General features: G+C 57.9%; 5 protein-coding genes across 5 annotated transcripts; 2 read left to right on the forward strand and 3 right to left on the reverse strand.

The window, feature by feature from the left end:
- The first annotated feature begins 179 nt into the window (after window positions 1-179).
- MYCTH_2298307 (uncharacterized protein) lies at window positions 180-1,725 on the forward strand. The gene has a single exon (XM_003660196.1). It carries the CDS (start codon window positions 301-303, stop codon window positions 1,570-1,572), a length of 1,272 nt encoding a protein of 423 aa, XP_003660244.1. The 5' UTR covers window positions 180-300; the 3' UTR covers window positions 1,573-1,725.
- A 461-nt stretch (window positions 1,726-2,186) lies between these two features.
- Window positions 2,187-4,841, reverse strand: MYCTH_2298309 (uncharacterized protein). The gene is made up of 16 exons (XM_003660197.1): window positions 4,690-4,841; window positions 4,465-4,627; window positions 4,118-4,297; window positions 4,002-4,025; window positions 3,875-3,914; window positions 3,743-3,803; window positions 3,638-3,669; window positions 3,576-3,582; window positions 3,440-3,457; window positions 3,284-3,386; window positions 3,138-3,222; window positions 3,029-3,071; window positions 2,771-2,961; window positions 2,655-2,699; window positions 2,577-2,598; window positions 2,187-2,512 (listed from the first exon to the last, which is right to left on the reverse strand). The coding sequence occupies exons 2-16, from the start codon at window positions 4,542-4,544 to the stop codon at window positions 2,472-2,474; spliced, it is 972 nt and encodes a 323-aa protein (XP_003660245.1). The 5' UTR covers window positions 4,545-4,627; window positions 4,690-4,841; the 3' UTR covers window positions 2,187-2,471.
- A 254-nt stretch (window positions 4,842-5,095) lies between these two features.
- MYCTH_2298317 (uncharacterized protein) lies at window positions 5,096-7,931 on the reverse strand. Its single transcript, XM_003660198.1, has 2 exons — window positions 7,572-7,931; window positions 5,096-7,395 (listed from the first exon to the last, which is right to left on the reverse strand). Exons 1-2 carry the CDS (start codon window positions 7,667-7,669, stop codon window positions 5,400-5,402), a joined length of 2,094 nt encoding a protein of 697 aa, XP_003660246.1. The 5' UTR covers window positions 7,670-7,931; the 3' UTR covers window positions 5,096-5,399.
- A 234-nt stretch (window positions 7,932-8,165) lies between these two features.
- MYCTH_2314075 (uncharacterized protein) lies at window positions 8,166-9,892 on the reverse strand. Its single transcript, XM_003660199.1, has 4 exons — window positions 9,714-9,892; window positions 9,630-9,645; window positions 9,263-9,486; window positions 8,166-9,178 (listed from the first exon to the last, which is right to left on the reverse strand). The coding sequence occupies exons 1-4, from the start codon at window positions 9,730-9,732 to the stop codon at window positions 8,625-8,627; spliced, it is 813 nt and encodes a 270-aa protein (XP_003660247.1). The 5' UTR covers window positions 9,733-9,892; the 3' UTR covers window positions 8,166-8,624.
- Window positions 9,893-13,210: 3,318 nt separating this feature from the next.
- On the forward strand, window positions 13,211-14,379 carry MYCTH_2298329 (uncharacterized protein). Its single transcript, XM_003660200.1, has 2 exons — window positions 13,211-13,546; window positions 13,689-14,379. Exons 1-2 carry the CDS (start codon window positions 13,423-13,425, stop codon window positions 14,057-14,059), a joined length of 495 nt encoding a protein of 164 aa, XP_003660248.1. The 5' UTR covers window positions 13,211-13,422; the 3' UTR covers window positions 14,060-14,379.
- The last annotated feature ends 321 nt before the right edge of the window (window positions 14,380-14,700 follow it).

Genomic DNA, 14,700 nt, shown 5'->3' on the forward strand with positions numbered 1-14,700 from the left:
ACGAGTCCCCTCGGCAGCAACGCAACTCTAATCAATTTCGAACTTTCACATGGTCTGAAGCGACAGGATGACTACGCAGCTCGAACCCTTCCCGCGCAAGTATAAGAGGATGCCTACCTTCCCTCGCCAAAGCAGAACTTTGTCAAACTACACACACATACATGCGCATACATCTGGCTCCCTGCCTGGGCTTGTCTTCAATAAAAGACAAGCAAAAAGAGCGATTTTCATCTACCTTTCTGCGCGATCTCGCCTGGGTCTAAGACGAAAACAAAAGAAATATCGAGAAAGATTTTATCCATGGCACTAGGCGCCCTCTTCTCGGCCCTAGTAGCCATCTTGGCTATGCTGGCCGGCAAACGGCCGGTCAGCACCTCGGCTGTTGCCGCTCTCGCGGTAGCATCGTCCTTCGGCCGCGGGCCCGCCACTCGCAATCGCTCTCGCTCTCGGGCGCCTCTCAGGGCGTCACCCCTCCCCCGCCTTTCTCTCATCCTCCTTCTGGGCGCCTTTGTTCCCTTGGTTTCGGCCGCACCGTGGAGCCCTGATCTCTGCGTCAGGCCCACGAGCATCGGGGGCGGCAGCGGCGGCGCCCCCTTCACGATTCTCGGTTCGGCCGGCTCCTCTGTCTCGACGTTGCGCCTGTACCGCAACAACGGGGCCGAGGGTTACCTTCGGGGACTCGTCGCCGTCTTCTCGGACGGCAACGAAATGATCGCAGGGGTCCGCAAAGACCAGTACTCGGAGCTTACCCTCGACGAGGGTGAGATCATCACGGGCATGACGCTCTGGGCCCTGACGCCCTCGGCCAAGGGCAGGAAGGCCAAGACCGCGGCCACTCCGCGGGCCGCCCGCATCGACATCACGACCAACCACCGCTCCTGGGGCTACGGCGTCGATAACACGGCCAAGCTCTCGAACAAGGCCGTCAACGTGGCCTCGGGCGTGCTGGTCGGTTTCCAGGGCCGGGCCGGCGACGACCTGGATCAGGTTGCCCCGATCTTTCTCGAGACGCTGTCCGAGTCTGTCGTCGACGACGTCGTCTTCGAGAGGATCCCCGGCAACGACGGCCTGGTCCTGGAGACGCTCAAGGAGGGCACGGCGGTCTGGAATGGGACCGACTACTCGTACACCTTCTCCGGCAGCACCGCGCGCGACGCCTCGACGACCTTCACGAGCGCCACCAGCAACGGCCTGTCGCTCAAGACGACCTTCAAGACATCGCTGCCCCGGGTGCTCGAGTCCGGCCTGGACGCCGGGTGGGACTTTGGCGCCACCCAGACGCAGGAGCGGCACACGGGCCGCTCCGCCCAGCTCTCCTGGAGCTCCACCGTCCAGATGAGCGCCGACACGCCGGCCGTCTTCTGCTCCGCGATGGTCTGGCGCGGCCAGATCACCCTCCGCTGGTCCGGCACCCAGACCGTCTCGGCCGGCGACGCCTCCGTCTCCTTCCCCACCTCCGGTCTCCTCAACCACGTGGACTACGGCAAGGTCGAGACGGTCTGCCGGCCCATGGCTGCTCCCGAGTCATCTTCGTCGGACAACGACACGGTGGCCAAGAGGTGGGTTGCTTAAGCACCCCCTCTTTCTCCGGCCCTGTCTTTTTTGGGTTCTGGTTATTTTGGGTTTCCGGTGGGTTGAGTTTACACGGCGAACTCCCGCCCCTGGGCATGCATTTGGTTCGGCTGGCCGAGGTCTCTGAGGGAACTCTTGGGTATTATGAGTTGAGTTCTGGAGAGGGGGGGGGGGGGTCGGATGGTTGATCGTCAAGTTTGGTGGACTTCGTCTTCTGTTCTCTCTCATGCTCCTCTGTTTTGGTCGAGTTCGTCCGTTGAACTCTTGAGCGGTGAGAATGATGAAAATAGTAATAAACAACCAAAAATAGAAACAAACAAGTATCCCAGACACTGAGCGAGATTACCCGAGTTCTGGTGGCTTCCATGAGGGTGGCTTCTTTTCGGATATATCCCCCACGTTCACAAGATAATTAGATAATGTCGGAAGATTGGGCGCGACATTAGAGATACGAGGGGCGCTGGCTAAAACGTCACTGAGGCTCGCAAGCCCATGATCCCTGAAGAGCGAGATCCTCATCTAAAAAGAGTCCGAGGCTGAGTCCGAGCAACCGTGCCACATACGACGACATCCTACCAAACGCTCCTTTTCTGGAGTTTTGGTTTGTTACTTTTCCAGCATACTGCTAGGTATCTAGCAAGGTTAGAGACGCAGGGGACGGTCGGCATGGTTAATAACTGAGTGAATTTTGAAAGCCACTGAACTCCAGCCAACCGTGATATACACACACATCTACTTCGTAACCTAGCAGAACTAGGTGATCAAAATGCGTCCTGATTTTTCCTGATGCAAACAAATTCCCCTCGTCTACTGCCTCTGCGTTCTTTTCCTTTTCAAATCTAGTCAAATCCAAATGCCGGACAGCAAATGGGCCGGCGTCGCCGGCACGTTGGGTCTGATTAGACCGGGGCGTGGGTAAACAGATACGAGACCGACTCGCCTGCATCGTGAGGTTAGCATAACAAACAGAAAAATGATGGTCAGCAGTGGGTGTCCGTAAATACCATTGTGCGTGCGGCGGATGGCCTGTTTCACGGGTCAGCAAGCGGTAGACAAACTTGGCTGGGACTAATGGACATTACCTCTGCGATGGTCGGGCTGATGTCAATAACGCGCAGCTTGGGGCACTGGACGCGGTTAGCCGAACCCCCCTATAGAACGTCGTTGCCGACATGGCATGGACACCGGAACAACTCACCCGCTCCACCTTGTCTCCGAGCGGCACGGTGTTGGTGACGACCAGAGACGAGAGGACGCTGGCATTCAGGGTCTCGATGGCATTGCCGGACAGGACACCGTGCGTGACGAGGGCGATGACCGTCTTGGCGCCGTTCTCCTTCAGCACGGCAGCCGCCTTCACGAGGGTGCCGCAGGTGTCCGCGATGTCGTCTGTAGCCACTCCACGTCAACACTTCACGCACAGTAACCAACCAAATGCCGGGAGAAGAGCACGTACCAACCAGGATGGCCACCTTGTCCTGGACGTTGCCCACGAGCACCTGGACCGGCCTTGTCAGCGGCAGCCCTTTTGCGAATTGTTACCATTCATCCGTCTCCAGCCTTACCATGCGGCCAACCACATTGGGCCTGGGGCGCTCCTTGTGGATCAGTGCGAACGCAGTGTTAAGGTGATCGGCAATGGATGTCGCACTTCATACACCGTTAGCCAAAAAACGGGGTTATTTGCATTTTAGGGGTCTAAGACACTGACCGTTTCGCGCCACCGGCATCGGGAGAGACAATGACCGAGTCTTCCGGGTTGTAGTTCTCTTTGATGTAGCGGAGGAAAGAAGGCTCGGCGTACAGATTGTCCACTTGAGCTAATTAGCCATGTTGTGTGCATGACAAGAAGGGTACGGCATCATACCTGGAACGCTAAAGAAGCCTGCCCCGAAATTCAGTCAGCATCATTCGCATTCGTTTATTGGCGCCCTTGGCTCGAGAACCCTGGACGAGATACTCGGACGCCTGGGAGGCAACAGAGGCTAGAGCGGATGCCGTACCTTGGATCTAGGTTATAATCAGCGAGCTAGCACACCGACAAAGCCGTACTAGCCTGGCTTACCTGAGAAGCGTGGAGGTCCACCGTGATGATGTCTAAGTGCTGTTAGTCAGCACGACCGCCACAAAATATGTTGATGGGAGGGAGGGTTGTGTTGCGGGCGCATACGGTTGGCACCGGCGGTCTGCAGCATGTTCGCGACCAGCCTTGCGCTGATGGGAGCTCGCGACTGGCGGTCTCTGGTCAGCAACCGGCCATCTGGAAACATGCAAAAGAGCACGCCGAAAATCGCCGCCGCACCTTATCCTTTTTGTCCTGCCGAGCATAGGGAAAGTTTGGGCTGCCAGAGTCAGCATCGGCGTGAGCAAACCCACCGACAGGAAGGTCGGGGGAAATCCTCTGCCCGGAGCCGCGACGGGGAGCTCACATCACAGCCGTTATTCTCCTGGCACTGCGCGGGGAAAAACAGGTCAGCAACCGCAACGCAGGGGTGCAGTGCATCAGAGCGCCGACGGGTTTAAAAAAAGAACCCCTCCCCCCTACCTAGCAGTCCGGCACGCCGAAATCATGATCAACAGCTCCATCAGCCCCTCGTTGACGTCGCCCGTGGCGGTGGATTGCACGATAAAGACATCCTCGTCGCGGACCGACTCGCCGACCGTGAAGGAGGTCTCCTGGTTCGAGTAGTTGAGGGAGACGGTCCGGGCGACCTCGATGCCGAGCCTGAGAGCACAACGCGGGCGCGTCAGCGAAGCAGACGAGAATCGCAGGATGCGAAATCACGACAGTGCGTGTCAAATCTCTGCTCCGGTTCCGGGATCTTGCTCCTTCGATGATGCCCGAAAACGGGAGAGAAAGCATGGGAGGAGGAGGCGGAGAATCGATCATACCGCTTGGCGATCTTCTCGCTGAGGTCGGGGTGGCTGCGGCCACTGATCAATTTGATCTCGTTTGCCATCTCGGCGGACATGGTGAAAGAAGGGGGGGGGACCGGGCGGGCGCCGGGGGACGGGAAACGGCCAAAATGTTTGCTGCTTGCTTTCTGTTCTGCTTCTTCCTGCAGGTGTTAGCGGGGAACCCTGCTGCGGGGCAGTGACAAGGGCTACTGCACGTACCGGAGACCGACGAGTTTACCGCGTGTCGGCGCGATAGGCGGGAGTAGGACCGGCGTTCTGGAGGAGATGCGGGCGGTAGGAAACCAATACGCAGTCGGAGAACGCACTGGCGGCGATCGGGAACGCGGACATGCCCATGCCGGCAAAAAAAGTTGAAAAGAGAGCCGAGTGGAGATGGTCCTGGGCACAACGCCTTAGGTACCTTGTCGGTATACCGGCTAGCCTGATTCTCGATGTCAAGCACATGCCGGTGAAGGGTCTTATCGATAAGTTAACTAATGCCGCACGTTTTCTTCAGCGGGGCTCAAGTTTTTTTTTCTTGGGCTCTTCCGTCATTCACATCTTTTGGTCTGTGATCCGTGCGCCACTTCGGCACCCTGTTCCAACAGCTTGATCCTAAGCTCACGTGTTGTTATTTTTTATACTACTTTTTTAATTATACATGTATTCACTTCCTTTCTCTATTTAGACATTTTTACTTTTCACCTTCCAAGACAATAGACTGTTAGGACGGTCAACTAACAGCAATGGCCATGGCACGGATGACGGAGGACCTGTGTAGAGATGTAATAGATCTACGTCGTCGACACTGAGTAATACAGATGAGTTAGTTCTAGAGGACCGCAGATGCGTAACTTATAGGCCGGGAATACAGGAATCATTCATATACACTACGTATCGCTCAAAAACCATCCGCTCAGAGAATCGCGTTATCGCGCTCCTTGATCTCCCGCAGAAGAAGTCGGCCCCTCACCAGCGGGCGTCTCAGCCAAGACGTCTTCCCCTGCCGGGCCGCTCACCTTGACGCCTTCGAGGGAGATTTGATCATCATCATCATCACCCGCGTCCTGCCGCTCCCCCCGAGTCGCACCACTCCCACCTCCCCCTGCACCTCCCGGCTCGTCGCTCCTGACGCTGCTCGCTTTGCTCACGCTCCGGCTCTCCGGGTCCTCCGCCCTCAGGCCGAGCCGCTTGCCGGCCGCCGGGTCCTCGTCGTTCCCGCCCTTCCAGTCGGCCGGCCGCAGCTGCGGCACCGGGCTGTCCTTCCCGGGCTCGTTGATGGCCACCCCCGGCAGCGGTGTGGTGACAGCCTTCCCCTCCCCGTTCTCCGGCCCGGCCTCGCCGCCGGTGGTGCTGCCGGCCACGCGCCAGACGACGGCGAGCCTGTCCAGCGCCCTGGTGCCCCTCCGGCTGGACCCCTTGATGCCGTCCATCTTGTCCCAGTCGATCTCGAACACGCCGCTCTCGTCCGCCCGCCCGTCCTGCTCGGGCCCGTTGCCCTCGAAGAAGGCGTTGAACCAGACGTGCGCGACCGCCGTCACCATGGTCAGCCCCACGCTGGCCGGAGCGCGGTTCCTCCGCTCCACCGAGATGTTGACGTCGCTGTTGGGGATGCGGATCGGTTCCGACGGTCGGAAGGTGACGACCCGCCCGCCCGGCTCGGAAGGGTCCGCGTAGGCGACCTCGTTCTGCAGGCTGGTCGTCGACTGGGACCGCGGCTCGCCTTGCCCGGCAGCAGCCGGGGATGACGCGCCCGACGAGGCCTCCGCCGAGTTGCCGGGCGCCGCGAAGGTCTTGCTCTTCCGACTAGCCTCGGCGAAGCCCACGAGGTCCTTCGAGGAGCCGCGTTTCCGACCCGACAGCTTGCCCATCAGAAGACCCGCAGTCAGTGACGTTTTGAGCTTTTTGGAAGAGCTCCGGGAGGGCACTTCCCCCTTGTCCTCCCCGTTGCTGCTCGCCGCTCCCTTGGTGATCTCGCGGTAGTCCGCGTCCTCCACCACCTCGCCGGTCTCGTCCACCACCGCTCTGGCGCCGTACCCGGCCATGTCCTGGACCATGTCGAGGATGCCTTCGCCGCCGGGGGCCCCGGGCTCGATGACGAACCGCTCGGCCGCCTTGAACGTGTGGAACACGCGGATCTTCCTGCCCTCCTCGGCGAACCCTTCCACGGCGAGCTTGACGCCGTGCCGCAGCCCCCAGACGCGCACCTCGACCACCTCGACGGGCCGGTCGACGTACCTCTTGCCGGCCCGGGTCCAGCGGTCCACGTAGCTGACCCACCGCAGCTGGCTGGGGATCGACACGCCCGCGCCGAAGCCGGGCCGCATCCGCCGCTCGGTGAAGCGCGCCAGCGCGTCCTCGGCCGACCACCCGCACTCGGCGATCAGGTAGCTGCACGCCATGGTGCCCGACCTGCCCTTGCCCGCCTTGCAATGCACCACGACGACCCTCTCTCTTTTTCCTTTTCTTTTTCCTTGACCATTTCCTTTCCCATTTCCTTGTCCTCCTCCTATTCCTCCTTCTCCTGCGTTGCCTTGTTCTTGCCCTTCTTCTTCCCCCTCTCCCGTCTCATTCTTCTTCTTTTCCTCCTCCTCCTCCTTCTTCTTATTCCCGCCACCACCGGCATCATCATCATGACCACCATCATCACCATCACGGGCCGGGCCTGCCGACAGCGCGCCGCCGTCCAACCAGCGCCTCATCCCGCCGACGATCCTGGGCACCAGCGCGAACGGGGGAGGGTGGTGGTCCGGCCAGGGGAAGTGGCGGATGCGGCCGTGGACCGCCTCGTCCGGGTACCCGGTGCCCTCGGCGCGGAACTCCCAGATGGCCCAGTCGTCGCCGTGGCGGGCGTCCAGGAAGGCCACGAGGCGGTCGAGAGGGTTGCGGTAGGCCCGCTGCGGGTACGTCTGGGAGGGGCCGGATCTGTTGGCGTTTCCGACTCGGAGAGAGGGAAATCGATCTTCATTTTAGTCTTGTACAGATCAGAAGCGAGAGTGGCAAGGGCTCGAGATTGTGTGTGTGTGTGCGTGTGTCTGTCGAAACATAGGAAAAAGCCGGGGGAGGGGTTGTGTTGTGCGGGAGTTGAAGGGAGTACAAACGTTGCGATAATGTTGGAGGTCACATAGCACAGGTCGAGACCAGTCTCTTGGTGTTTTGCGCGCGGCCCGGCGACGATCTGCCGGAGGATGGAGGCCATCTGGTCAGATGGCCTCGGCGTGAAATGATTCTCTTGAATGAATGCGCTTGGTCGCTGATGAGATGATGGGATCGAATGAGTCAAGGCCAGGCTATATCATTCCTTCCTTTTTCCTCTTGGACTTGGAGTTTCGTAAATAAATAAACAGGTAAATAAAAAAAATGCTGTGTCCCAAGTCTGGCACCAACCTTCGTGTTGGACGTTGATCAGGTAGGTGCCCTGGGTGCCAAGTATGAATGAATGTTGGGCCAAACATAGGACCGGGCCCAGGAACGAGGCACCGAAGAGGGCTCAGCTGCCCCGTTACGACGTCATGGCTGCAGGGAAGTGGGGTTCTGGGGTAACTACGGATATCCGTACTTGCAGTCGAAGCTTAGCTAACGCAGCAGGGGGTTTCGTGAGGTTGCTGCGCAGCGGCTACATGCCGGGCAGCTGATTCCCCCATGTCGAAGGCCGACAATGGGCCCCAGGCCTTGCTCTGTACAGCGTAGTGTCTGGTTGGAAAGGGCGTATAGATCAATGTTGACGGTTGTGAATGCCAAATATGTAAACAAGTCGCAATCGGTCCATTGATACAGGTTAGACATTTTGGTACAGGAATGACGAGACCAATACCAACGAAACCCATCTCCTTCTCTCCCCCTGAATACTTCCCCGGCCCCTCCCCTATACCAGCAGAAGGGCCGAGGCGAGGCCAACGAAAAGCGCAACTCCGAGCCCTTGCGCATCGACGAGCCGATCATCCGCCGTCCAATCACTTTCTTCCCTCGGGGCATGCAGTATCCGTCTACCATCTCCTCCTTGAGAATCGAGCCCGCCATCTCCTCGCGCACAGGCAAACAAATTTCGTCCCCAGGAAGAATCACGGCTGGGTTAGCGTGCTTAAGGTCGCATGAAGCATGGATGCGGAAAGCATTCTTGTCGCGTGCTCGAACCGACTTCAAGAAGAGCCCGCTTAAGAGGTCTTCTTGGGGGCGGCAGCACCACTGACGAACTTGTTGACGTCGGTGGCGGCATGGAACTGCCTGGCAGCGTTCTTCACGCCGTCCCACACCTGGCGAGCCGCCGGGGGAGTACCCTGGGCGCCGACGAGGTTGTCGATTCGGGCCTCGAGCTGGCTGAACGAGTTCTGAACGTGGCTGCTCTGGGCATAGCGTGCGCGCAGGAAGGTGGTGTAGACGGCGAACAGGATCCAGGACCGGCGCTGGAAGAAGATAGCGGCCAACAGCAGGCGGATCCAGAGCGCGATTTCGAGATTCGCCACCACCGACATGGACGAGTCATAGTACCGCTTGACGAACGACTTGATGCTCTCGGAAGCGGGGTGCTGCGTATATTGGGGCTTGCCATTGGGCGACGCGCCAGTGGCCGGGGAAATCTGGGTCGGGGGAACGACGGTGGGGATCAGGGTCGCGCCGACGTACGTAGCAACGTGGAAGACGGAGTAGATGCCGTATGGGAGGAGAGCGAGCGGGTACTGGGGGTTGAAGAGCCAGATCAGGGCCAGAACTTGAGAGCAAAAAGACTGGTTAGCAAGGAAACTGCAAGGAACCGCAAGCGCCAGAGTTTCGGGGTCAGGCAGGGAGCACATACCGAGATACTGAACGTTCTCATCCGAGAGGTATCCCAGGGCACTCGCAGGCGGCTTGGCTCCCGTCTTTTGGCGGGCCCGCAACGTCTTGTAAACCACGATCCCGTAGGTCGCAGCGGCCGAGAGGAAGGCGAAGCGGTAGCAGAACCGTGCCATGCCCCCGTAGTAGTTCATTCGGAGACATGAGAGGATGTATCGGAAGATGCATAGTAGAGAAAGAGCATGCCTGTGCAAACAGAAATGTCAGTCGGCAACTTGCGAGGTGCCGTGTGCTTATCGAGGCCAGCTGGGAAAGTGCCTCGGCGTCCTGGTCCTTGGAGCGCCGCACAGGACCTGCCCTAGAAGTATCTGCAAAATCATGGAACGTACCCAGAAAACCAAGCGACTGATAATTGATCACAGTCAGCCATGCAATGTTCCGTGTCATGACGGCGGATAGAAATGCACACATACACTGCAGAGTAACGGCCATCCGTTGCAGCCGCTGGGAGAGCGGGACGTCGGCTGAGGGCGGCGGAGCCATTGTGCAAGTTAATGAGCTGTCGAAGGCGATGATCGATCAATCGATGGAATGCAAAGCTGTGTCGAGGGCGCTCTCGTCGCGAACTTTTTGGTGTCGGAGTGAGCTGGCAATGTCGCTCGCTCGCTCGGGGCTTCGAGTTTGTGGGGAGGAGCAAAAAGGTCGGTTGGCCTTTGAGACTGGGTATTTGGCGATGGTCGGTGCGTCACTGCCAACACCTCGTAGGAGCTACGCTGGGTGCAGGGCAGGGGTGTGACGTCGCCCTTGTTTGCTCTTTCGGGGTTTGGCGGTAAAGGAAAGTGTGAGATTATGTAGATGAATACGGATATAATGTAGATGAATATTAGTTTATATCGATCAGGACACGGCGAAAATGACAAGTTGGCACTTTACAACCTTGCGGCTTCCCGTCAACAATTCGAAGGTTGCCTTCCGAGCGTTGTTGGCTTTGTCAGGTGCAGTAACTTACTAGCTCACGCCTGAGCTTCCACGTTGTCGTCATCAGCTTCCAGCTCCTCGTGGGCCCACCACAGGAGCGTCTTGGCAATACCGGACCACGCCTCACGGGATTGCTTCCAAGGGTTGGTCAGCCAGAATCTACTCCGTACTCCGTACTGCGCACTTCGAATTAGTGCCGTGCATGCTCCACAAAGATCATTGACAATAAAGGGAGCCAACCGGGGTGTAACGCTACAAGTAGCGGGGGGAAATAGGAGGCTAAACGGGAAAGTTTTTCCTACCTTGGCTCACCTTTCTGTGTTGCATACATGTATTGTAAGTACACGCATACCAACGTACAAAAGGTAATCCGTACACATACCGAATACGCAATCCCGTATGACTTGACACTATTGTGCTGGCACAAGCTGGCAGCCAGCACTAAACTGCTCTCTAGAACTTATTGCTTCTGCCTTTCCATGTCACTATCACATCATGAGCTTGCTGGGCTCGCATGATGCTTTCTCGCGTGTCACAGAGCACCTCAGTTTGCGGTTGCCACTTACGTTAGGAAGCACATTGCTACATGGGCCGACCTGTCGAAGTGGTGGTTCATTGTCACAAACTTATAACCACCATTTTGAGGAGCCGACTTTTGCCACTTCAGGTACTAGAAGTGGTTGCTCAACCCGCTTGAGCTTTTCCCCGCTACACAGCATTTCTTCCTGCCGCCATCTTGTATCTACACCAAGCGCCAAACGCCAAAACCTCCATATCAGTAGCCGGTGTTCCCAAACCCCAAATTGTTGACTTTGACACCAGGCCGCTTTCAGGACCATTGCGAGGATGCCCGTCATAGCCAACTCCCACCCGGTGGCAGTGGCCAACCAACGTCGTCCCTAACTGCCGGGACGGGTTCTTGTTCTTGCGGTGAGGGCCGGGGCCTGACGCGCTCCAGCGGACTGGCAAGGATGCAAGCGTATACCCGTTCAGCGCTGTCCATGAGATGCGAAGACGCCGTTCGTCTGAGCGGGTTCCCCGCATGTGTCGTGTCCGTTAACGACGTCCCTGTCCTTCGCATTGGCAGCCTCTGGCCCACGGGAGGAGGCGTTGGAGGCTTCGGCTGTGGCTGGCGTGGCCCGGTCGTATCGGTATTGTCCGCCTTCGCAACTACCGCTGGCGTCATTGGGGGCTGCGATCTTGCCTCCGCGCATTGCGTGTCTGCAGACTGAGGTGGCTGCTGCCCTCCTCGTGCTGGCGGGCCTTGCAGCACTGAGCCTTTCCTCGCGGTGGAACTCGCGACAATCTGCTTTGGGGCGGCGCTCGCTTGCCTTCTTTCTCCATACCCTCGCCTTTTACTTCTCCGTCGACGGAAGAAAAGGTAGGATCCGAGCACAGTCAACACACATGTTCCTATGGCGGTGGACAAGATGGCTATGATAAAGATTGGCAACCTGACGTAGGCACCTCTATCCTCATTGCCGGCCTTCTTCCTCTCTCGCCCACGTCAGGTGACTGGTCCGCCGCAGTTCCGACAGTGAAGACTTACGGGAGCAACAGCGGTCGGGTGAGCTGAGGGCAGAGCACTCGAGCCCGGGGTCTCGAGTGAAGAGATAGCGTTAGAAGTCGCCGGAATAACAGCCGACATTTTTAACAGGTGCTGAGGCAAATATACTGGCAGTCGTGTCGCGGATTTCGTACATAGATGCCTTCAGGGCGCTGTCCAATGTGCCCCTGCTTGCACTCTGAGCTTCGACAGTCATCAGAAGGACCCGTTACTCCGTTAAAGGAATCTAATGTCAGTAGGCTGAAGATATAGCTCCAAGTGAGGAACTGCTAAGTACGACACAAGAATCTTTGGTACATTATTGCTGGTAGGGAGGTAGGTATATGCAACGGTTGTGGACGGTGATTCTCATGAACATGTGGGCCACCCGAACAACCGTCCGCATCGGCGACGTCAAAGGCGAAAATGAACTCATTTTGCCGCTCCGAGAACGGCCCATCCAGAACTCGGGAAAACCATGGCCGGCGTCGTCTAAACCAGACGAACTCAGATTGGCAGATATGCTCTCGCCGTTGTCTGACATTGAGATGGGGCATCTCGTCACCTGACGATGCTCGCGAGCCACTTGAAAGCGGGTGAGAATCGGGGGACTGGGCGCCATCTCAACTTCTCCCACGGTGCTCGCCTCCGGTAGTGGGTCATCTTGTCTTCAAAGGTGCGCAGATAACACGATCGATCGCGCACCGTCGGGGTCGTGGAGATCGAAGCAAGGCCCAAAAGAGAATCCTCGGTGTACGCAACAGCCTTGATGGCTGTTATGGCGTAAATGCTCGATGGCTGACCCAGAGTCGCACATTCGGTCAACAAAAGGATTCTGTTCGTTACCTCGAGTTCAACTGACAGAACACAGGAAATCTTGTAAGCGTCGAAGCGTAGGGAGAGGGAGTCCGCAACTGGGCTCTATAACCGAGCAATGTTTACTAATATCTCCCATGATCCTTTGATCCTTTCCCGAGTGCCGAGTGGCGGGCCGTCCGACCACTCGACTACTCGGTCAGCAGGCGGCGTATGCGCCGAAGCGCGTGATGCTGTCAAAGTAAGCAAAAACAAATCGTGATGGCGAAACAAACGGGCCGCACTGGAAGGAAGGCCCCCAGCCATGGACCACCTTGTTAGAAACAAAGGGAAGTGCGAACGGCTGGCCAGTGCGCGGTGCTTATCGAGAAGAGTTCGAAAAAAAAATCGCCGAAGCTGAAATCACGGACCCTCTAATTATCCGTACAGTGTGCCGATGTAAAGCCCTAGAGAGAAGGCTAGTTTCAAGGGAAACTGCAAGCAGACGTTTCGGTAACTGCAGTTGGTCCCGAATTGGTAATACTCTTCCTCGCTTCCCCTATCATGAGAACACTGGGCACGTAGGGGTGTAGTCTTATCTTATCAGAGCCCCGCTGCCGCGCATGCACCTCTTGTACTCTGTACGCACCAAATTGCTCCGCTCGAGCAGGCTCCCACAGGCCGTGCGTTGGGCTACCAAGGTAAATTTTCCCTGCTACAGTACCAGAAACTTGTCGGCCGGCTTCGGGACCAGAAACTAAAGGGACATTCGTCTAGCGCGCGTTCAGGCCGCGCTCGCTCTCCTTGACGACTCGGAGCAACCCCACCACACCTCTCAACCGGTCCTTGGCCCTGGAATCGCAATGACCACAATCGGCACTCTCCAACGGCTCTCGGCAGCCTCTCTCTCCAAACTCCTGCTCGCTGCCCAAGAGGCAACAGCAGCAGGAGACCCCACCATCGCCGTGATCGATGTGCGCGATGACGGTATGTTTAGTTTCGACTTTTCTTCTTCTACCCTGAACCTTGCTCCCCATCCCGTTCCCTCCCTTCCGGTGGAAAATCAACTTGTAACAAGGCAACTCGCGAGAACGCGATGAACTAACCTGTCCTCCGCTTTTCTCCGCAGACTACATAGGCGGCCACATCAAGGGCTCGGTCAACGTGCCCTCGCGCACGCTCGACGCCATGCTGCCCACCCTGGTCCGGCAGCTGCAGGACAAGGAGACGGTCGTGTTCCACTGCGCCCTGTCGCAACAGCGCGGGCCGGCCGCCGCGCTGCGCTACATCCGGGAGCGCGAGCGCATCCTGTCCGCCAACAAGAAGGCGGCGCGCCCGGAGACTGACGGCGCTGGTGCTGACCCCGGCGAGGGTGCTGCTGCCAAGGAGCAGAAGGTCTTTGTGCTTGATCGTGGATTCGTCGGTTGGCAGGAGGCGTATGGGACGGACGAGCGGCTGACCGAGGACTATCGGAAGGAGTTGTGGGAAGGTGGATATTAGGGGTAGGGTTTCGTCGCGTGCCTGGGATCGGATGTCTCCGCTCGCTTGGATGGCTCGGCGATGGTGCGCGATCCTTGCTTCGTACCCGACCTCGCAATCACGGGGCAGCAAAAACATGCGCCAGTGGTGATTTGGGATGAGAAGTAACCCGGCTCGTCTGGGTGTGTTTTATTCCTTACGCGCTTTGCAGAGTCGGCGCGGTACGTGCGACTCCTGCCTCTGGCTGCGCGCATAACGTCAGCTATCTCTCCACCACTCGCCCCGGCAACTGAGCCAACAACGCTCTCTGGATCATGAACTCCAGAGGGTCGCCATTCTCAACTTTCACTACTGGTAAACCACCACCTGCGACGTCTTTGGGTTCATGAAGCTGCCCATACGTCCGACGTTGCCCTCAATCTTCGGCCGCCTTAACACAACGTCATACACGTAAGGCGCCTCGAGCAGGAACGCCACAGGGCTATCCACCCTCAGAGGGATGTCGCGGAAAACTACGTTCAGATGGCTTCATTGTTCGCACCGTCACATGCCTTGTGGCACTGTATTTGGCAGTTGGCATTGTCCGACATTTGATGTTGCGGGCTCTGCTTGTTCAACACTGTCGGCGGCTGCACCGATGTCAAAAAAATGACGCCACGGCT

The sequence above is a fragment of the Thermothelomyces thermophilus genome, chromosome 1 (genome assembly GCF_000226095.1).
Source record: "Thermothelomyces thermophilus ATCC 42464 chromosome 1, complete sequence".
In the NCBI taxonomy this organism is placed as follows: domain Eukaryota; kingdom Fungi; phylum Ascomycota; class Sordariomycetes; order Sordariales; family Chaetomiaceae; genus Thermothelomyces; species Thermothelomyces thermophilus.

Excerpts from the sequence above, each read along its gene's own strand:
- MYCTH_2298307 (XM_003660196.1), top strand. The coding sequence starts at position 301 with ATGGCACTAGGCGCCCTCTTCTCGGCCCTAGTAGCCATCTTGGCTATG.
- MYCTH_2298309 (XM_003660197.1), bottom strand. The coding sequence starts at position 4,544 with ATGTCCGCCGAGATGGCAAACGAGATCAAATTGATCAGTGGCCGCAGC. Across the intron at positions 3,804-3,874 it reads GGCAGGACAAAAAGGATAAG|TCGCGAGCTCCCATCAGCGC; the intron begins GTGCGGCGGCGA and ends AGAGACCGCCAG. Across the intron at positions 3,670-3,742 it reads GCAGACCGCCGGTGCCAACC|ACATCATCACGGTGGACCTC; the intron begins GTATGCGCCCGC and ends AACAGCACTTAG.
- MYCTH_2298317 (XM_003660198.1), bottom strand. The coding sequence starts at position 7,669 with ATGGCCTCCATCCTCCGGCAGATCGTCGCCGGGCCGCGCGCAAAACAC. Across the intron at positions 7,396-7,571 it reads ACCTCCAACATTATCGCAAC|ATCCGGCCCCTCCCAGACGT; the intron begins GTTTGTACTCCC and ends AAACGCCAACAG.
- MYCTH_2314075 (XM_003660199.1), bottom strand. Across the intron at positions 9,179-9,262 it reads TGAGAACGTTCAGTATCTCG|TTCTGGCCCTGATCTGGCTC; the intron begins GTATGTGCTCCC and ends TTTGCTCTCAAG.
- MYCTH_2298329 (XM_003660200.1), top strand. The coding sequence starts at position 13,423 with ATGACCACAATCGGCACTCTCCAACGGCTCTCGGCAGCCTCTCTCTCC. Across the intron at positions 13,547-13,688 it reads GATCGATGTGCGCGATGACG|ACTACATAGGCGGCCACATC; the intron begins GTATGTTTAGTT and ends TTTTCTCCGCAG.